This window comes from Crinia signifera, chromosome 5 (assembly GCF_055691185.1).
Source record: "Crinia signifera chromosome 5, ASM5569118v1, whole genome shotgun sequence".
In the NCBI taxonomy this organism is placed as follows: domain Eukaryota; kingdom Metazoa; phylum Chordata; class Amphibia; order Anura; family Myobatrachidae; genus Crinia; species Crinia signifera.
Genome location: NC_139221.1, coordinates 144,922,788 through 144,945,783, shown reverse-complemented (window position 1 = coordinate 144,945,783; position 22,996 = coordinate 144,922,788). Strand labels below are relative to the sequence as shown.

At 38.7% G+C, this 22,996-nt stretch overlaps 1 protein-coding gene across 2 annotated transcripts in view; it reads right to left on the bottom strand.

The window, feature by feature from the left end:
• Window positions 1-506: 506 nt before the first annotated feature.
• Window positions 507-22,996, bottom strand: part of CDH18 (cadherin 18) — a 621,311-nt gene continuing 598,821 nt past the window's right edge. For both annotated transcript variants that reach the window (XM_083188094.1, XM_083188093.1), the window contains 3 exons: window positions 11,239-11,356; window positions 2,265-2,516; window positions 507-1,222 (listed from right to left, as the gene is read on the bottom strand). In XM_083188094.1, the coding sequence (XP_083044220.1) occupies window positions 732-1,222; window positions 2,265-2,516; window positions 11,239-11,356 (861 nt within the window). In that variant the 3' untranslated portion in view covers window positions 507-731. The remainder of the gene's footprint in view (window positions 1,223-2,264; window positions 2,517-11,238; window positions 11,357-22,996) is intronic.

Sequence of the window (22,996 nt, the reverse complement as noted above, 5' to 3'; positions counted from 1 at the left end):
CAATAGATCAAAAGCAAATCAGAACCACAGTAAGTGATTGAAATACCAATTGCACTGAGAAGATCAACTATTCAGTATACTCTTGTAAATTTGCTGATATAAAAATCTATATTTACATTTTTTTTAATTTGTACATCTTGTAAAAATATTAGACCACTCTGTAGCCAAGTTGCTAGTTCTTTTAAACAGGTCACAGAATCTTATGTAATGTAAGGTTCTAATGCCTTTTAATTTTGCAGTATTGAGTATATTATTACTTAACATTCCTAAGTTTCAATTTGAAACAATTCAAGTTACTTGTAAACTACTTACCAAACCTAAAGATATATTTTAATAGATTTGTGTGCTTGTGTATGTAATTTGCAATAAAATGTGTTTAACGTTGCAATAATAAATATGGTGAATCATATCATATAGCTATAGGCTAGATGCAATCCTTATTTTTCCTGCAATAAAGTGTGCAGTAAAATCTATATTCTTTGCTTCTTTTAAATATTCTGTATGGATGTGGCACCACCAACTTTATTGATCAATTAAAAAATATACACAGGGAAAATAGTTTTTGCTTCTGTATTTTTCAAAATCTTAAACCCAGCTTTATATATGAAAATGGCACTTGTTTCTACAGTAAAAGTGAACAACTTGCTGAGTTCCAGGTATGAATTTATTGTGTTTTCTTGTGGTTATGCTTCTGGTTGTTTTGTAAATAAAACAGTTTTTGAATAAAGAAACTAAGTTGTTCTTTCAGATTCCTTTTCTCCATAGAGTTCCGCTAACACTTTAAACTCTGGTCCCCAATCATCAAGATAAGTATAATCCTGGTCAGAGGGTGTTCCTAATGAATCCAGAGAGCTGATAGATCCTTCTTCTGACCTTTGCCCCTCATAGGCATATGTCTGTAAGGAGTCATATGGGGGAACACTTGGATCATGGTCTGCCTCAGCCAACTTTTGATTGAGAAATTCCTGAACATTGATAGTATCAGCAGAAGACTGATCTTGATGTCTTGGTGTACACATTACTTCTGGTCTGACATCTCTTCTGTATTTTAAATCCTCAGCAGCAGATGGGTTTCGAAGTGCTGAAATGTCAAAGGCCTCAGTGTCTTCTTCTCCACCACCCTCATCATCATAAGTAACAACATTTTCACGAACATCTTCTTCAGCAATTATAAGAGGTTCTTTTTTTCCTCTTCTAAGTGTTATAAAAAGGACTACTATGGCTGAAAACAAACATAAAATATATATATATATTAAAAAAAAACATTTTATAAGTACACACAGCACCACTTAAATTATATTTTGTAATTGACCATGAGAGGGTTAACAAATATATTGTTGGGCCATCAGTTACTCTCCTTACATATTTATTAACTTTCTTCTGTGACCCAGAAACTTGAACATGCAAACCTAATACCAACTATATATCTGTGTTGTTTCAGCCTATAATTTGAAAAATAAAACAGCCAATACTGTAATATTGAAACAAGATATTATGGGGGAAATTTACTAAGATGTGTATTCTACTTCACATGCGATGTTGCTATGGGCAACCAATCAGATCCTGTCTACTCTTCTAGAGGGTGATAAATAAATAAGAAATAGATTCTGATTGGTTGCCCATAGCAACATCACATGTGAAGTAGAATACACATTTAAGTAAATTTCCCCCAATATGCTATACATAACATCATGTACATTAAAGTCAATAAACTATATAGTGAATAAATATATACTATTAAAATATTGTGTATATAAAACAATAGTATATAGTATATTGACTTTAATGTACATGATTTTATGTATAGTAATGCAAATTTCCATATGCACAGACGTCCCTAGCTTTGAGGTCTAATTTTACTTATTTAAACCCTCACATTTTAGCAATTTACTAAAGTTCAGAATATTCTCAAGAATAGACAAGAACATTAACGAGAACATCTTCACAGTTAAGAAAGAAATGCTGTTTGTCACTGGCAATAATTTGACATAAAAAAAATAATAAATCAATTTTACACATTTTATCTTTAGCCTTTGCTGTATTAATATTCATTATATATTATTTGAGTGAGTCAGTGCAATTAATATAATTGCTGCCCAGATGTTGAAAGCTTAATTAAGAAATATGCAACATTTGCTTTATTTAGTTTAATGTATTTTGAGCATATGGCGTTAAGTCTACTTTCCAAGTAAATTCATCTTAATTCTAATAATATTTTCTAAATATAAGTCTACTTTGGATGCACAAATTGAATGAATACTCACCAAGTAGAATGACAACACAAAGTAGAATTGCAATTAACGCTCCAGTGCTAAGTCCAGCAGATGAGAGAAAAGCTTCAGCATGGCATGTCCGTACACGGCCATCTCTTTCACAAGAACATACTCTAATAGTGAGTGTGCTGGTACTGCTTAAAGATGGGCTACCACCATCAGCCACAACAATTGGAAGATAATAAAGATCTTGCGAGGTTCTGCTAAATCTTCTGCGTCGTGTTAAAATACTGGCTGTATTATCTAGTCATAAAGAAAAAATTTCTAAATGAATATGCATATATAACAATTGTATTGATATTAATAAAAAAATTATTAATTTGTAGATGTTTTTCAATGAAAAAAGACAGACGTTTAACTTATACCACTTTCAGACAGAAAAGTCTAAAAATCCCGGCTTTTACCAAGCATTTAAATTACCAGGTAATGCTGCTTTCAGACCACAAAACTGGCTTTGACCAGATATTTAAAAATGTTTCTAAAACCGCATCTGCCAGCTAAAACCCCTTTCACACTACATGTCTTTAAACGGTATTTCAGTGCAGTTTTTGTCCGTAAACGGTATTTCAATGCAGTTTTTGTTCCTTCACAACACTGAACCTGTTTTAACCCAAAGAAAACAGTGGATGAAAAAAAAAACGGATCTCAAATGGGTAGGACCCTGCTTTATTACCGTTTAGAAATACCAGTTCAATAGAACCAGTAAATTCACTCTGCACCTTTCAGACTGCACAAATTACCGTTTTAAAATGGTAAAAAATTGGTGAAGTAACGGGTAAAAAGTGCAGTCTGAAAGGGGCATAATTTTGCCGGTTCTACCCTGACCCCTCCTTCACACAGAAAAGCAAACTACCAGGTTAGAAATTCCTACCCAGTAATTTGCTGAATAACATGGGAATTTCTTCTATGAGAAAGGGTCAACCCAGGTCAAAAATCCTGGGTCATTGACCCTGGTAAATTCCAGGGTCGGAGACCTGGGATTTATGACCTGGGTTGACCCTTACACAGAAAAAAAGGACCTGTGTTGAACAGCAAATTACCAGGTAGAACTACATCACCTGGTAATTTTGGTTTTCTTTGCGAAAGGGTATTATTGGGTAGCACTGCATCACTTGGTATTTAAAGAGTATGTCAGGCTCTGTTGCTTTCTGACACTACAATGAATAATAAGAATAATCATCATGAAAATCCTCGTCAACAAGCTCCCCAAAAGTAAAAACTTTTTAAATATAATAAAAAACAGAAGTTGATTTTTTTCTGTTTAAAATTTTACAACAGATCTGCTGTTTATCTATACAATACATCAGGCATGTCCAAAGTCAGGCCCGGGGGCTAAATGCGGCCCGTGCTATAATTTCAAGCGGCCCACAGCCTCCAGCTGGAAGTGGGCAGAGCATCAGATGTGGGAAGCACAGCACAGGACACTAAAGGTGGGGCCCCAGCGAGCGCGCCTTTACCTTGCTGTCTGCTGCAGGGAGGAGATGCCGGCCGCCACAGTCAGATGTGTTTGGCGTCCTACCCCTGCTGCTGCAATCGTAAATATCACCCTACTCCACAATCACAGTGACAGCAGTGTTTGGGGAGGGGGGCAGCAAGGGGGAAGCTTGCTCCCGGAACATGGAGAGCGGAGGAGGGTATCAGCGGGAGCCCAAGCATCTCCTGTCCTTGCAGTGCCTACTTTGCCTCTCCTTCCTCTGGCTCACACAAGGGGCTGGGAAACATACAGAGAAGGGTGGGGACAGAGTGGGGGACATACAGTGAAGGAGGGTCAGGCTGGGGGACATACAGCGAATGGAGGCATTGATGGTCATTCAGAGAAGGGGGAGCAGGGGCAGGCTTGGGGGCATACAGTGAATGGGGGCAGAGTGGGGTACATAGTGAATGGGGGTCATACAGTGAATGGGAGTCATACAGTGAAGGAGGGTCAGGCTTGGGGACATACAATGAATGGAGGCACTGATGGACATTAAGAGAGGGGGGCAGGCTGGGGGACAGAGTGAATGGGTGCAGAGTGGGGAACATACAGTGAATGGGGGACATACAGTGAAGGAGGGGCAGGCTGGTGGACATACAGTGAATGGGGGCAGGCTGGGGGAAATACAGTGAAGGGGCAGGCTGGGGGACATAGAGTGAATGGGGGCAGAGTGGGCGACCATTCTGATGTGATTAATGATTCAAAGAATGTCAGGCTGAATGGTCGGCCCCCACACATTTACACTTCACCAAATGTGGCCCTCGTCTGAAAAAGTTTGGACACCCCTGCCATACATAATATGTTGTTTGGTAGGTACCTTAGAATTTATAGCATTAAAAGCTAATTTCCTTTAGAAAACAGCCAAAGGTGTAGATTTACTAAAGCTTCTATAAATGAAGATTGGTGGCATTGCAATGATATTCTGGTTGCTATGGGCAACACCACTATTTTTCATTTTTAGATGCTATAATAAATCTATCCCCTGTAGTCTTCAGTGATTTCATTGTATGTAATCCTAGTATTTTTTAGTTATTTATCTGTTTCACTCCATTTTATCTGAAATTTACACTACTAATACATATTAAGATTCATTACATAGGCTGTAGGCTGTGTGCATGGTGTAGCTGTGTGCATAATATATTTGAAGTGCATAATTTTTAAAGTGTGGCATAATTTAAACATAACTGCAGCGTTATACCGGCATTCTCTCTTCTCTTCCTATACAGGTAACATCTAACATTCAATATACTGATCTGGGCTGCAGAGTATTCCACCTCATGTGCTGGATGTATTTAAATGCTTAGGTAATCGTTCATTCTGTACACTGCTTTAGATATCAGAAAGGTGTTATTGACAAACTTGCCTATGTGAGGGGAGGGACATCTTATAACTCTTAATGATACTGAGTAATTTGGTATGCCATGGGTGTTTATGTAAGCCACTTTTATTACTATTCATTGTAGTAGAGGGGTTTGAGATTGGGTGAGAAGAGTCCAATTAATGAGTGCACATGCATTTAAGATTTATTACATAGGCTGTAGGTTGTATAGGCTGTGTGAATGGTGTAGCTGTGTGCTTAATATATTTGAACTCCATAATTTGCGGCATAATTTGAACATAACTGCATTGTTATACTGGTATTCTAATGAAGTGAAACAGAAGGACAGAAAACAACAGCAACTAGGAAAACCAAGGGACTGCTTTGAGTGAGTTCACTTCATACTTACAACATACTACCCCTGGCTGCTTAATCTGGCTATTCAGCCACAATATCATAATTTTTACATCTGCAAAAACGTTGATTATCACTGTTAATGCTTGTATTTTCACTGCCAGTTTTGAAAATGCACAGCTGTACCTCTAACGACTTCACCTCTCCTGCTCTTCCATTGAAAGTAGGAGTCCCCCAAGATCTATTCTTCTTCTCTATCTCAACATGTCCTCTCTGGGTGAGCTCATTTGCTCACTCGACTTCCACTATCACATATATGCTGATAATACTGAAATCTACTGCTCCTTTCCTGATCTCTCTCCCCCTCTATCCTCACTCATATCTCCATCTCTTGGATGACCCAACACTTTTTTAGAGTTAAAATATCAAAGACTAAGATGACCTCTTCCCACCCTTCTGCATAAAACTTGACAATCTCTCATCCTAACCTTCTGTTTATGCTCACTTCTTCCCCTGTCTGTCTAGCCCTCCCCTTTAAAATGTAAGCAGGGCAGGGCCCTCTCTCCTCATGTGCTTTTCTTAGAATATATAAATCTCTGCGGTACTTCTTTACTTTCACGGCGCCAGCATGGCGCCGCGCTACTTCCGGGTTACGCTCGCCACAAACTAAGTAAAATAAACAAAGTTAACGCCATGCCAACATGGATAGTTCATACCTCCACTATCCATGTTGGCATGGAGTTGATTTTAATTAGCGTAGCGAGCGTAGCGAGCCACCGAGCCCGCAGCGTGGGTGAGCGAAGCGAGCCCCGCAAGTCGACTCTGACGCGCGGCGCCATGCTGGCGCCGTGAAAGTAAAGAAGTACCATCTCTGCTTTCCTGATATTTGCTTTATTGTCCTGTCCCCTGATTCAACTATCCATATTTACCATGTACTTGTCCTAAATTGTCTTGTACTCGAATGCGTTATCTGTTTGAGCTCATTTGTGTATTGTTAGATGCTGCGGAACCTTTGTGCCACCCTATAAATAAATGATGATAATAATAGTAATAATTTGAAGGGTAAAACTCACTGCCTTCTTGGACAGCACATTTTTGAACTTTTCCAATCTTTTGAGGAAATTTCGGGATTCGCAATCAATATGCAGAAATCGGTGGCACTCTCATTAACCCCAAGACCCTTACCATCAGAATTTTTAAACTGCACACCTTTCAAGTGGGCTACAAACTCATTTACATACCTGGGGACCCAAATCCCAAGACATTTATCTAATCTTTATACATTTCAACAAATACAAGCAGAACTGACCAGCTGAAAAAATCTACCCATTTCTTGCTTATTTAAGCCTTATTAAAATGATAGCTTTCCCCTGACTAATGTATTTGTTACAGGCTTTACCCCTATACATACCCCCAAAAGATATTCAAATAGTTTATCGGAATATGAGAAAATTCATTTGGGGAGTAGAACTTATTTTAAGTCTAATAAATATACAGCCTAAATGGGAGTAGGCGTCCCAGACATCAGGCAACACAATAAAGTTGCCATGTTCCACTATTTATCAGATTGGATTTCAGGATATGATCTTTATGCATGTACATCGCTTGAAAGGGAGCTGGTTGAGGGGGGTTGTCTTTTAACATTTCTTCATTTACATGACCAAGAAGTCCCTGCCCACATTAAAGAGAAGCCATTGCTATGGAATACCAAAAAAATATGGCATTGGGTAAGACACCAAGCAGGCCTCAACTCCCACAAAACTATACACCTCCCCTTTTTGAAACATCCTGACTTTCAGGAGGGTCAGGCTACATAACCATTGGGTCAGGATCCATACCCATTCACCGTATGGTGAGCGGGTGGACTTAACACCATTGGATCCCTGGTTGACAGAACTCTGCGCAGACCTTAAACATATATAGAGGCGGTGGAAAAACATCATTTCTTAACAGGCTTATCCCTGGCATTCCTACAGGTCAAACACTATGTCACGTCAGTGGTTCGTCACTTCTCTGAGATGGACTGGACCAACACCATACATACCCTCTTATCACAGCCCCCGTAGAAAAAAAAAGCAATTTCCTGCTACCACCAACATTTTAGAACAATCTTAGATTACTCCACATCTAAACAAGGAATGGCACAATGACTCAGCAAATTTACAAACTTAGAAACTGAAGACCTAGTTAAGGCCCTAATTAAGTCTTATAAAACCATACACTCTTCTTCCTACGTGGAAATGTTTTTAAACATCTTCCACAGAGCATACCTCTCGTCACATAGAAGCTTTCTAATGAGACGTATACTGTAGAATCCAGTGCATGTTACTGATGTGGGGGCCGATCTCTATCACTGCTTCTGGACTTGTCCAATGGTCAGAAGCTTCTGGCTTCAGGTGAAGAGATATGCGGAAACCCATTTATTAAACTATATTCCCTTTACAGCTGAATGGATGATCTTGGGTATAATTTCTCCAGACTTAAGGGTTAGCAAAGGTGGTAAAAGACCTTACTAGCAATAAGCGTGGCAGCGCAGAAAACCATCCTACAAGAATGGATGTCTAGTTCTCCCCCCACATTCCCGCTGTTTAAATACTAGTTTTTCCACCTTTTTAGAAGGGACTGGGTCGAAACTACCCTGAACAAAGAATCAAGAGCTGAGAAGTTTTTCTCCATGTAGGAAAGCTACATAAATACCCTATTTCTAGAGGTGAGACAACAAATTCATAAAAGGATGAAAGACACATCCTGGTACCTACTGTGAACTATAGCAGAGGATCATCTCATAGTCACTGAATAATCCATGACCCGGGGGGGTCTTTTCTTTTTTTTTTTTTTTTTTTATGTTTTGTTGACATGAATTTTTACCTGTTAATCTCATTCTACATTTGTATGGAAATGTACATCAAAATACCATTATTGCTATACCATTAAATATGTTGCGTAGAAGATAGAACTATACGTCTTATTCATGCTACTGTACGTAACCATATAGACAAGAGAGACGGAAAAGGATGATGTTATTCTTTATTTCAGATTATGAATGTACTTAACAATATTATACACGTGTACAATGGGATCCTATGTTTTTTATATCCAATAAATATTTACATAAAATTAAATTTCCTGTATATGTTTGAACAAGTGCTTTAATAAAAATATTTTGGAAAAAAATAATAATTTGAATTTATAACAGACCAATTTTTTTGAAAAGTGTTTTGCCCATTGACAGCAAATGTTAGAGACTATGGGGGAAATTTAATAGGATGAGAGGTCCTCAAGGCACACCAACAGTGCAGGTTTTAGTGATATCCAGGCATCAGCACAGATGGTTTAATCAGAATCACTCAGATACTAATTAATACCCCTTTCACACAGAAAATGAAATACCCGGGTGAAGCAGTTCCACCTGGGAATTTCATTAAATACACGGGTCCTTTTTCTGTGTGAAAGGGCCCACCCGTGTCGTAACTGCCATGTCTCCGACCCTGGAATTGACCAGGGTCGAGGACATGGGATTTTTGACCCATGTTGACCCTTTCACACAGAAGAAATACCCATGTTTTTCAGCAAATTACCAACCCGGTAATTTGTTCTTCCATGTGAAGGGGGGTCAGGCTGCTCCCGGTAAAATTACATGGCATTTGAAATGCGTGTATTTGCCGGGATTTTCAGACTTTTCTATCTGAAAGGGGTATAAGTCACCTGTGCTGAATCCTGGATATCACTAAAACCTGCACTGTTTTTTTTTTTAATTGAGTCTTTATTTAACTTTTTCAAGATACAAATACACAAAATTATTAAAACCCGACATTAAGTACGTCACATACATTTTGTACATACAAAACACATTGCAATCCATAAACTACGGTTCTAAAGCCTTGACCCTTGTAGGTCCTGGGGGGTAGAGAATAGGGGAAGGGGGACTGTCCGGGTGACCGGGATATCCGATGTTGTCTTTTGGAGGGGGAGAAAGTGTTATAATTACCCATTTCTTTTCTCTATCCTAACTCCTCGTTTTTCTTTCATTGGCATTTAACTGGGATTATCCGTTTCCCCATCGATCCTTACATATTATCTATATATCCCTATAAAAGATATATATCCCCTTATACCGTGGAAGAGGTGCGCAAAAAGAAGGGGGATATGAACTATATGTTCACCCTTCAGTAGGGGGATTTAGATTCTCTATAAATCGCATAACGTCACTTTGGCCTGGGACCTTTTCTCAAAAAAGTATAAATCGTGAAATAAAAATAGTGTACACCTCGTATTTACTCAACATAAACTCTAAATATGCATTTATCTGTACAGTTTAAGACATACAGAAACTTCCTTATAAACTAAAAAAACGGTGTCCGTGACATTAATAATATATATATCCTTCCCTTTTTTTTTTTTTTTTTTTTTTATTATTTCCCCCCCCTATTCTTTTACCTTTTTCCCACCCCTGATTTAATATTAATTTCTCATAATAATAACTTATACTCCTGTAAATTTAAACCATTTACATTGGTGCCATTGGTGCCAAATAACGTGAAATTTAATAAGTTCCCCCTTCGAGGCATAATAGTGTTTCTCGTGCTCATATATTGAGTTTACCAAATTTATCCATTCTAAAAATACCGGGCCAGTTTTGGCCATCCAATGCCGTGCAATTATCATTTTGGCCGAGGCCGTGAGATTTAATACCAGAGAGCGCTGCTCTCTTGTCAAGTGTTCTTCTTGACAGATCCCTAAAACCATTTTTTTTGCCGTGAGGGTATCCCTTGGTGTCCCTATTTCTACCAAGACCTGACGAATCCTATCCCAAAATTGACCAACTGATTTACATGACCACATCATATGCCAAAAGGCGGCTCCCGACTCCTCGCATTTCGGACACCTATCAGAGGCTGCTCCTGTCATTTTAAATAAGCCTACCGGAGTTATATACGTCCTGTGAAGCACGTTGAATTGTACCTGTTGAATGCGGATCGACTTTGTTGCCCACCTTGGTATTGTTAGAGCTTCCTGCCACTGTCCGTCAGTTAGCGACGGGAGGTCCAGAGCCCATTTTTGCCTTAGCTGTGGAAGCCCCTCATCTTGTTCGTTTAAGAGCAAGAACTTGTTTATTTTTGATATACGTTTCTTTGTGGTAAGATTTTTCAGGAAGAGTTTTGCTGGAGTATCCTGCAACCTTTTTTCTCTCCCTCTATCCCACCGTAAAATGGCGTTACACAACTGCAAGTATCTATAAAACATTGGTCCAGGGAGTGAATACTCCTCTCTTAGTTGATCGAAGGATTTTAAGTTATTATTTTGATATAATTGGCCCAGGGTAGATATCCCGAAATGGGACCATAGTTTCCCCCCTTGTTGTTTATACACCTCCTTGGCAGTCGGGATCAGGAGAAACGATGTATCCGGATCCACCCCTTCGTAGTTGCTCAATTTTTCAACCATGTTCCATATTTTAATAGCTTGAATTACAATTCCCGGATATTTTTTCCGAGCTTTGCCCACAAGTAATGTCTGGAGGGGAGTTATGTAGGGGTCAAAACCTGCACTGTTGGTGTGCCTTGAGGACCGCGGTTGGGAATGGCTGCACTAGGGGTTTTAGATTTTGTGTGAGTCTTCCCATTTTTGAAAACAGAAATCATTTCACGGAAAATCCAGGTTGGTTTTGCCATGAAAACCTTTTTTAGACTAATACAAATTCTGAAGCACCTGGAAGTCAGAGGCTATTTAATGTACTGTAGTTTTGGGGTTTTCCTTGACTGTACTTCCCAAGTATATATACATTTATGATTAGCTGTTAAAAATGAAAGTACAGATACCTTCATTGTTCCTTATAGTGAAGTTCGGATTTTGTGCTTGACTCTCTTGAAGTGAAAAATAAAATCTTTGTCCATTTGCAGTATCATCTTTATCAATAGCTGTGATCGTATGAATAACCTAGTGAAAATAATAAAATACATTTAATATATTTTATATGTATCACGGCATTTAGTAATATTAATAGTCATCAAGTATTACAAAATTAGTGTGTCCCAGCCACTTGTATTAAACATGAGAAAAATATGCAGAGGAAAAGAAGATTATACTATCCATAACATTTATAGTACTGCAGAACACTAAAGCTGGTTTCACATTGCAAAAACCTGCTTTCAACCCGTTTTTGCAAACGTGTCTTAAAACTGGTCAAAAGCCATTTAAACCCCTTTCATATTGCATGTTGTAAAGGTATATTGCAGTTTCAATACGATTTTTGTACCTTCAGATCCAACCCGTTTCACCCATAGAAAGCCATACAATGTCATTTTAAATGTTTTTTTTCCTGCTTGTGGATGGTGATCAAGTGTGGTTATCATTTGTAGCAAATAACGTTTCTGAGCTGTTCAGACTGCAGGAAAAACGGCTCAGAAACGTGTAGGATCCTGCGTTTAACACGTTTCAAAATACCGGTATTTTGTAACCGGTAAATTTGTGGAGCTTTCATATTGCAGCTGGTACAGTTTTAAGGCAATATGCTGTGTTAAAACTGCACTGTGAAAGGGGCTTTACTGAAATCTGGCCTTCCACATGATATAGTGGATTTAAATATATCATCCTGTCCCAGTAAATGTTTCCCTTTTTTTAAGGCAGACTTCTTCTTACATGCATTGTTTTTTTGCCAACATGTGACCAGTATGATCAAGGAGAGGATTTTTGCACCACAGCAGGGAATCTTTTTGAAAGCCCATTTCTAGACCTGGGCTAGCTATGCAATTACTTTCTTTTTGAGAAAGTATTTTATGCAGTCTGACTATGTCTCAACCAAAATTGACAACACCTTAGAATAAGCACTTCTAAAGTTTTTCTATAGGTGGCAGAGGCAATTTTGGGAGGGACATTTACTAGACAGAGGCAGAAGACTAGAAGAATTCATGTACAGCAGTGCTGGGACTGTGGTGGCTGTAGGAAAGCAGAAGCACCATGAATCAACCCCTTACAAATAGCAGGTAGTGGCATTATGATGCAAGTTATAATATTGTGTCAGAGGCATATTGTGTGTTATTAATATGGTGCAATCAGCATTACTGTGTGGGGTGTAAGGGGCGCTATTGTGTTGGTGTAAGGAAGAATTTTACTGCAGGCCACATACCATGCAGGTCATGTCCCATTTTTGGCAGCATGCACCTAAAGCTGTGTACACACGGGGGGCGATAGGGGCTGAAATCGCTGGAAATATGGTCGCTGGCGACCATATTGCCAGTGATTGGAGTGCGCACCAGCGATAAATAGCCAGGTGCGCGCTCCCGTTTTTAGCCCCCTATGATCGCTGATCGCAGGAGCTTGCTCCTGCGACCAGCTGATTACCTCTGCTGCTCCCCCGGCATCTCTGGTCGCTGATGAAAAGGAGAAACTGAGCAATATATTGCTCAGCTATATATTGCTAGCAATATATGGCTGAGCAATATATCTCATCCGTGTATATGGGGCTTTAGGCTTCTGCAAATACTTAGTTTTTACAATGAGAGCCAATCACAAACAGCCCTGTCTCCTTGATTAGGTAGAACTCCAGACCACATGTTATTATATATTCAGAAGGTATTACTTATGATGATCCAAAATAAAAATGAATTACAATTCTAAAAATACATTTTAATTAAAAAAAAAACTTTCTAAAAGAAACACAACTACTGTAGAACAATAACCTTAGACTACTTCAAACTTAATTATTGTTAATGATTGTGATAAAGGTTACACTTTTTGGGAGAAACTTACCGTAATCCAGAAAAAAGTTATGTAAATATGATCCATAATAAGTACCACTTTTTTTTACAAGTTTTGCATTTATTTAATTGTAATATGGAGGTAACATTTTTACTAATCCGTGCAAAATACTCAAAATAGTAAGCATCTACATTAAATACATTTCAAAACCAAAGAATACATGGAAGTTTTTCACATTTTTCTTTCTGATTTTTAGCATTTTTAGTTGTACATAGGAAGGAATGAAAAGATTTGATGGGATTAGCAGATTTTACTGATTTATGTTAATAAAAATATGTATCTTCACTTAAAAATACATTACCTTGTAATACCAGTCTCATGGTTTTATGCTGTTTTTTTTAGTATGTACTGTATATATGGATTATATGCATTAATAATATAAAATGTATTCTTATTTTCTCAAGCTGCAATCTTGTCTTTTGAAATTGTGGACAAATAACTATGTTTGGTTATACTGAAATTAGGGGGTTATTTCCAATTAATTTCAGTTTTGGTGGAGATTATAAATCTTTACGTATTTTTCTAGCATTTTGTACTGTATATCTACAAACAAGTAGCATATTCAGTTGGTGATTTGCTTAGATTCGTGAAATGAATGACTATAGAACAAAATGTTATTATTTTTAATGAACAGTAGCTATATTATTTAGTCTTATGGAACATTAGAAATAAAACCTTATCAATTCATGCCTACTGATTAACATTAAAATTACAGTTTGTGTCCGAACAGGTCCTTGTGCATTATCACGGTGCCCGCGAAATCGGGTGCAAATCGCATGCAAAAATCGGATGCGATTTAGCGGATGATTTGCGACCGATTTTCCGCCGATTTGCATGCTATTCCATCCATGCACACCCCACTATCCAAGTCAGCCCGAAGTGTGGCGAGCGGATGCGGTATGCGTCCTCCCGACCTGTTCATACCCCACTATCCATGTCGGCTTGGAGTTGATTTTATAAAGCATGGCGAGCGCAGCAAGCCACCGAGCCCAAATCTTGAAGAGGGGACCCATAAAATGATCCCGAAGCATGGCGAACGCAGCGAGCCCCGCAAGGGGACACAGATTACTTGACGTGTATTCCGCATCCCCACGCCGACGTGGATAGTGGGGGTATGAATAGGTCAGGAGGATGCGTACTGCATCCGCTCGCCACGCTTTGGGCTGACTTGGATAGTGGGGGTGTGCAAGGATGGAATAGCATGCAAATAGGCAGGAAATTGCGGAAAATCGGATGAAAATTGGATGCAAATCCACCGCTAAATTATATATGATATGGTAGGCGATTTAGATGAAATTGGGCACCATGATAATACACAAGTACCTATTAACCATGCAAAGTCATTACAAAAATGTAAACTGTAAAACACTGAATAACCACTCAACCCCTGGATCAAATGATCCTGAACTATAAAAAGTGTTTTTGTAAAAATGGCCCCTGGGAGCTCCCCACCTCTAAGTGGATACAACCTTTTTTTTGTAAGACACCCAAACATTTAATACAAATTGCTAGCAATTTTAGTGGATGTTGTTGGACACTATTAATTGACTAATTAATACTATTGGCTATCATTGTATGCTTAAAAAGATTTTAAAATATTTCTATATCTGTATGTCCTCAATGGTTTTTTTTATATACATGTTTTTATTTAATAAATAATCAATTAGAGCAACACAGTGTGCTCTATTATTTTACATTATTATTATTATTATTATTACATTTTTTTGTTTGTATAGATTTTGAGTAGTTTACTAAAAGCCCTGAAAAACAGTACAGTAAGAATTTAGGGCCTCATTCAGATCACATCGGTACTGCGTCTGCGCATGCTGGTATCTGCGCATGTGCAGGCGTATGGTGCGTGCACCCATATCGACCTTTCGGTTCGCTGGGTGCACGCACCCATGGTCGCGTGGGGGGGCGGAGATGGGCGGGGGGCGCCGGGCTGCCCCATTACCATATGGGAACGCCCAGTGTTCCATGGGCATTCCCATGAGAACTCTGGGCGTTCTCATGGTAAGGAAGCAGTTATGCGTGTGTGGGGGCGGGTAGCTGACATCATCCACTCCAGCATGCACACAAATGTAAGTAACTGAAAAGTCACTTATATATGCATGCACGCTAAACATCATTCGATGGTCGATAACCATCGAAAGATGTGGGCAGTTACCCGAGCCATGCGAATGGATGTTTATGCAAAACATTGAGGGGGTGGTGGTGGGGGGGGGGGCGGTTGTTCGCCGGGCGGGGTTTGGTGGACTTGCAAGGCTGCGAATTCGCAGACTTGCCAATCAACCAGAATAACCCCCTAAGAGAGCAGGATAAGGAAAGCACTAAAGTACAGCAGCTTTTTTTAAACTTGCTCCTCAAGAAACTAAACAGTTCACAATTTTCAGACAACCTGGAACAGGATGAACTGCAAAATATGAGCTGTTTGGGGTACTGAGGTCCAAGTTTGAAAACCACTGAGGTTTAATAACAAGTTCAAGAACTATGGGTTACGGTCATTGTGTCACCAGCAAGTAGGTCGACATGACTTAAAAATGGCAAATTGTGATTTTGGCATAGTATAGTAGCATAATAGCTGTAAAGTAGTATAAAAGCATAGTAAGTAAAGCAACAATACCTATTGCATGTTTAACATTTCCTATTTCATTCTTATTTTCCACTAGGCAAGAGAAAGTAGACAACTAATTTCATTGATGGCCATAAGTCTGCACCTCATAGATCAGCCATACTGTTCAAACATCAGTTGTACAATGGCAGGGCTGGCAGAAAGAAGGTTAAACATTGACCTCTAAATTAGAAATCTTCCTGTTAATGCTTTACTCTAATCTAGCTAACATCAAACTTATTTAATTTAATTGAATACTGTATATGTAAATGTCTTATTTCTGTAAATCCCCTAAACATAAACTTTTGAATCCAACAAACCAATTGCACACCACAGGTCTAAGTGATGGCTAGAGCATAATTGGTTGTTAAGTGGCTTGAATACCAATTAGGGATGCCAATCCCGGGATTTTTTCGATCCCAGGATCCAAGATTGAAAAATGCTCAATCCCGGGATTCCTGGGATCTCTGGTTTGACCTCCTTAATACCGATGGTACAGGTACAATATCTATGCTTACTTGTTAAAAACAATGGTGCTGTAAGTTGTTACTTTAATATATATATATATATATATATATATATATATATATATATATATATATATATATATATATATATAATTGCCATCCTCATCACAAGGAAAAACCAGCACTGGACCACCAGATGAAATGAAAAAAATCTCTTTAGTGAAGCAACTTTGTACAGGATTGTAGCATCATAATCCAAGCTTCCAGAAATGTAAATCCAGCTACTAACACAGTTATAACACAGCTCCAAGTGTGACAATGGCATGGGACCAATAGGTTTTCCCACCCTCAGGCATACACATTGAATACGTTACTGTGACCGGATCTTAGTAGCAGTCTGTCAGTAGGTCCCACAAGTAGGTCCCACATTGGGACCTACTGACAGACTGCTACTAAGATCCGGTCACAGTAACGTATTCAATGTGTATGCCTGAGGGTGGGAAAACCTATTGGTCCCATGCCATTGTCACACTTGGAGCTGTGTTTTAACTGTGTTAGTAGCTGGATTTACATTTCTGGAAGCTTGGATTATGATACTACAATCCTGTACAAAGTTGCTTCACTAAAGAGATTTTTTTCATTTCATCTGGTGGTCCAGTGCTGGTTTTTCCTTGTGATGAGGATGGCAATTATATATTCTACATGACCGGGCACGGACATTTATTTATTTCATAGGTGTTGTGCGAGCTATCAATTTGCTATATATATATATATATATATATATATATATATATATATATATATATATATATATATATATATATATATATATATATATATATATATATATATATATATATATATATATATATATATATATATATATATATATATATATATATATATATATATATATATATATAATTTACAGCCGGAGTTCACTTTCATGGACTTTAACATAAATAGTAGTATGCCCAATTCTGGATTCTAATTTTGTTTTCCAGTCTGTGATGTAGACCATAACAATTCAAATTTCACTCCATTGAAACATTGGAAAAAAAAAATTCATAATGGATTGAGCAATTGTAGAGGAGTGTAGTTTTATAAATGAATTTGCCAACAGCAAATAATCTACTGGACCATCATTTTAACCATTCACATATTAAGCTACTACTCAGGCTGCTTAACTTTTTATTATTAAGAATCTATATCCAAATCACTGTACTGCACTTTTCCTGTGAAAAAGTGTCTTATACTGTAGCACTCAATCTAAGATCAGTCTGTTACAGTATATTAAACACATACTGTCATGTTGAGACAAATCAACATGTCAGCTGTTACTGCTAGAAAAGTAGATGTGGACTGAAGAAAACAGTTGTTAAGATCAATATGCCTAGCACTGTAACTGAACAGTGTGACAGCATTTAGATGTTGATGTAATAGCATGTGCAATGTATTTATGCTTACTAGTTCAGATTTAAATGAAAAGAACATATTGCATCTATTTAATTTCGGGTTAAACAACTACAGTACAAGTATCACATGCTTTTAGTAATCCCTAGGAAATTCATATCTCTTCTGTTCCATCAACAGTAATGCACTTACAATGACTTCTATCACCACCTTCATTTGCAAATATGATAATTGGCTCATCTGTTCCAGACTATGCATTCTTACTCTGACTGCTGAGTACATTTCACAGACTCTTAGAGATATTGACAATAATAATACAATTGTTATTTTTAGTCATTTATAATGGGTAAACTAAACAATATAAATGATAGTTGTTCGTTGTTTAAATTTTACATTTTGCAGGGGTTAGTTTGGGGTAAAAGGGATCCGGTAAAAACATGTATAGTATGCTATAATATATATAAAAAACAATGTTTCAACAGAGAATGTATTATTAATAAGTAACTCCATATGGAGTTGTGAGTTTGGCCAAATCTATGCATGTTATTATATATTTTTGTTATATATGCATATGGTTTACATATTTCTGTTTATGCTTTATAATCAGTACACAGAAATTTCATAATTGCATTCAGCTTTTATTAACCCTTAAAGAACTCACAAAATGTATCTTATGAGTGAAAACAAAAGTTTCAAACTTGTTTCCAAATTTTACTAAAAAGGAAAAAAGAACAAATAAAGATAATAATTACATTATTATTATTATTATTATTATTATTATTATTATTATTATTATTATGACACAAAGATTTCAAAGCACCATATAATGTGTTGGAGTCTTTTTAAAACTTGGAGGTGAAAAGTGGTAACCAGCTAACGGAGACTTAATGGGGAAGCGGTCATCTACAAGGTCGACATGACTTGAGGTCGAATTTGCATAAAGGTCAACATGTGGAAGGTCGACTGGTCATAAGGTCGACATGGGGTTTTTCACTGTTTTTTGAGCCGACATGTGCCGACAGGCGTGCCCTACCATCCACTAGGGCGTGGAGGTTATTAAAGCTGTGGCGAGCGAAGCGAGCCACCGTGCCCGATGCATTGCGAGCGAAGCGAGCAATGCGAGGGTCCGATTCTCATTGCCAACTGTGTCCATGTTGACTGTGTCGACATTCGGCTAAAAAAAACCAGTGAAAAACCCATGTCGATCTTATGACCAGTCGACCTTCCTCATGTCGACCTTTATGCAAATTCGACCTTAAGTCATGTCGACCTTAGCCCATGTCGACCTTAAATCAGGTCGACCTTCCTGCCAGTCGACCTAATGGGGTCGACCTAATGACTGTAGACCTAAGTTCATTCTGACAGATGTACCGATTCCACTTAATGGAACAGCTGTATGATAAAGTGAAGTGCAGAGATGAGGGTTATGTTGTAGAGAGAGATAGATTGATCAATGCAGGATAATGTGGTGCTTGAGAAAGGATTGGGTTCCGTGAGGAGTAGAAAAAATCAGTATGAAGCTTGTGCTTATTAAGAGAGGTATATAGTCCCTGGGTCGAAAATGTCTATGTGGACAGTCACAAGGTCATCCACTAATGGTCGACAGTGACTAGGTCGACAGCTAAGAATTGATGACATACCCTAGGTTGACTAAAGCTTAAGGTCGACATGGACATGGTTGAAATGAATAATATTGATCTGAAGTTTTCACTTTTTTTTTTAAAGGTGTTTTTTCTTACTTTACTATCCGTGTAGACATAGAGTGAGAATATAACAGTGTAGCAAGCACAGAGAGGCTCCATGGTGGATGCATGGTGAACATGTGAAAACTCATGTTGACCATGGCCATGTCGACCTAAATCGTGTGTCAACAGTTTGGGTACTTGTGTATTATCACGGCGCCCACGAAATCGGCAGAAAATCGGCCGAAAATCGACCGCAAATCGCATGAAAAAATCGGATGCGATTTTGCGGCCGATTTTCGGCCGATTTCCGGCCGATTTTCGACCGATTTTTCACTTTTTCTGTCCGATTTGCATGCTGTTCCATCATTGTACACCTTGCACACCCCCAATTTCCATCGTAGTGCATCGCATGCAATATAGTGGCATGTGATGCATGCCATGCGATGCATGTGAAGCGATTCGATTTGTAATTGTACAATCACCCTGATGGGTGCTTACAATGTTAAATGCACCGCCATTGTTAACGCCACCCCCTACTATCAAAGCCAACCCGAAGCGTGGCGAGCGTAGTGAGCCCGCGAGGGGCGGCGGTACACGTCCTCCGACCTTTTTATACCCCCACTATCCACGTCGGCGTGGAGTTGATTTTAGATAGTGTGGCGAGCGCAGCAAGCCACCGAGCCCGAAACGTGGCGAGCGGACGCGGAATACATGTAGAGTAATCCGCGTCCGCTCGCCACGCTTCGGGCTCGGTGGCTCGCTGCGCTCGCCACACTATCTAGAATCAACTCCACGCCGACGTGGATAGTGGGGGTATGAAAAGGTCGGAGGACGCGTACCGCCGCCCCTCGCGGGCTCGCTGCGCTCACCACGCTTCGGGTTGGCGTTGATGGTGGGGGTGGCGTTAACAATGGTGGTGCATTTATCATTGCGAATCCCATCGCATCGCATGCCACTTGCTGGCATGCGTTGCTATGCGATATTTAATTGTACAATCAGGGGCATTTTCCCGAAAATCACATCGCATACCATTGCATAGTACCTGGGGGTGTGCAAGGATGGAATAACATGCAAATCATTAGGAAATGGCCTAAAATCGGCAAAAAATCGGCCGAAAATCGGACGCAAATCAGACGCAAAATCGCATTGCAGATCAAATCGGCCAAAAATCGGCAGAAAATCGGCCGCAAATCAGATGCGATTTAGATGGAATCGGGCGCCGTGATAATACACAAGTACCACAGTTTGTAATGTCCACTTAGGATATGCCAGCAATTCTTAGATGTCGACCTAGTCACTTTCGGAAGAGATAGTGAAGGGAGAGAGAGGCTAAATGAGAAAAGATGATGGGCAGAGAGCAGGAAAGTTACTTAAATATGACATGATTCATTAATAGTAGAAGCGTATAAGCATAACCACTGTAGGAGGGGAAGTGGTACTATTGTATGAGAATTGAGGGTGGTCGGCGGTCATATTGCAAGTTCCCAGAAGAAAGAACCGAGGCTCCATGACTCCTGCATTAACCAGACCGCAGACACCAAAGCTAGGTCGGAAGCTTTTGCACTCCCTCACCCCCGTGAATTGACATACAATTGGAAGTCTACCTTAGTATTACAAGTGATTCACAAATATACTTAATAACTTAATCACATATTGGCCTAAGGAACTCTGCAATTATTTTCAGTGGATACCAATTTGAATATACTATAAAGGCTGACTTGATACTTAAAATTGAAACAATTAACAACAGAAAAAGCTATATAACCCAGTATATAATTCTTGGTTACGAGACCATCTTGATTTAACAAAGTATCTTAAAATCAACACTAGTCTATACAAGTGGCCACTTGCTGTTTACATATGTTAAGGTGTCCACAGACGCTACAATTGTACTGTGCTATGCGTTTTTGTCTGTACAATGGTTCTATACAATTTTTCTTCCAGCTTGCTATGAGATGTGCACTTGAATGCATAAGATGTGATGTGATGTGATGAACCCATGTTTGTAATGTTAAATTTCAGATGTAGTCTAAAAAGTACATGCAGCACGTACTTTTTTAGACATACAATATCGGGCTCCCGGGAACTCGCATCGCAACGCACAAGCCCATAAACACCATCCAATAATTGTACATAAGATGCAATTTGTGCTTAAAAAGTACAAAACGCATTCGATTATTGTAGCGTCTGTGGGCACCTTTACTTATGTTGTATAGTGATGTGGCGTAGCATTGTATGAACCAATGCAAATTATAAGAGGAGCATACTGAATTTATTCAATATTACAACTTTTTATTTTACAATCATATATTGTTTAACACATTTTTTATTTTATTTACATTTAATGTGATATTTTCAATGTCAATTTTATAGTAATAATAAATATAAATTATTGCTTAATTGTACCCAGGGTGTGACTCAGATTGATTCAGCCAGATTACACAGATGGTGTTCGTAATGTGGATTTCACATTAATAAATAAAGAGCAGTACCTCACTAGTACATTTTTTCTATTGTATGAGAAAAAGAGGAAGATAGAAAGAGCAGTTTTGAAGTCAATTGGAATATTAAAACTAACCATTATAAGTATGGATGCTCATGACAGATATTTTAATTACAGCAGATAGGCATACAATGGCAAAAAAAAAATCATCTACTGAGGCTTCACTCTGTCCATCTCTGTACTTCACTAACTTTTATGAAAATTTATTTTTCTAACTTACCAACCTTAAACTAATCAACGGACTTTCTTTGGCCTGCACTTACTCTGAGGATTATTCCACATTAACAACAAGCCTAAGCATGCAAACTGTCAAATCATCTCTTATGGGACGACTTTTGTTTACATCAAACTTTAATGGAGCCTACACATGGGACAATTTCAGGGCAGTTTCTATGCAATTAAATAGATCACTTCCTCCGTGTGGCCACTACTTCACTATCGCCTGGCGATTAAGGTCCAGCAGGCTTGATAAATCTATCATTATCGTTGGGCAGGGCCAGTGTTTAGTAGATAAAGAATAGATGTACTGTATTGTTTACATTTAACCCCAATATAAATGTCTACGCAACTGGATTTGTCAAATAAACATGTTGCGTAAGCTATCTTTATCAAACTGTACTGTAGGAAGTGCAAAAACATAAGCACATTTAGGGTTGACAGTGAGCAATACCGTGGTTTACATAGTGTTGTTTGTGTGAAATCACAATGCTAATTAACAGATGTATGATTGCTGGCCTGTTCATAAATGGAAAGACATAACAGATGTGGGAATAGGCTGTCTGACATAGGCAAAGCCCAGTAAATGTATGTTTATTTCACGTGAACACATCTTACGCATACTTGCAAATGTTGCTGTGTCTGCAGTTACAGTTATTAGGCAAGTTATTATTGTGCAAACTGTAGCTAAGTTCAACACAACAGATTCAAACCTGCAATGATGAAGTGAGAGAATACTGGTTAGTTGCTACCAATCTTCTAGGGAGGGGTGAAGCTAGGCTTTCTTTTATCTGAGACAAAGGCAGGTATTCAATGCCGGTGCGAGCGGCCAGCGAGGGGGTTAAACTGCGAGGATCACAGAAAACCAGTGATCCTCGCAGTTTAACCCCCGCGCCGGCCGCTCGCACTATGCAACGTTCCGGG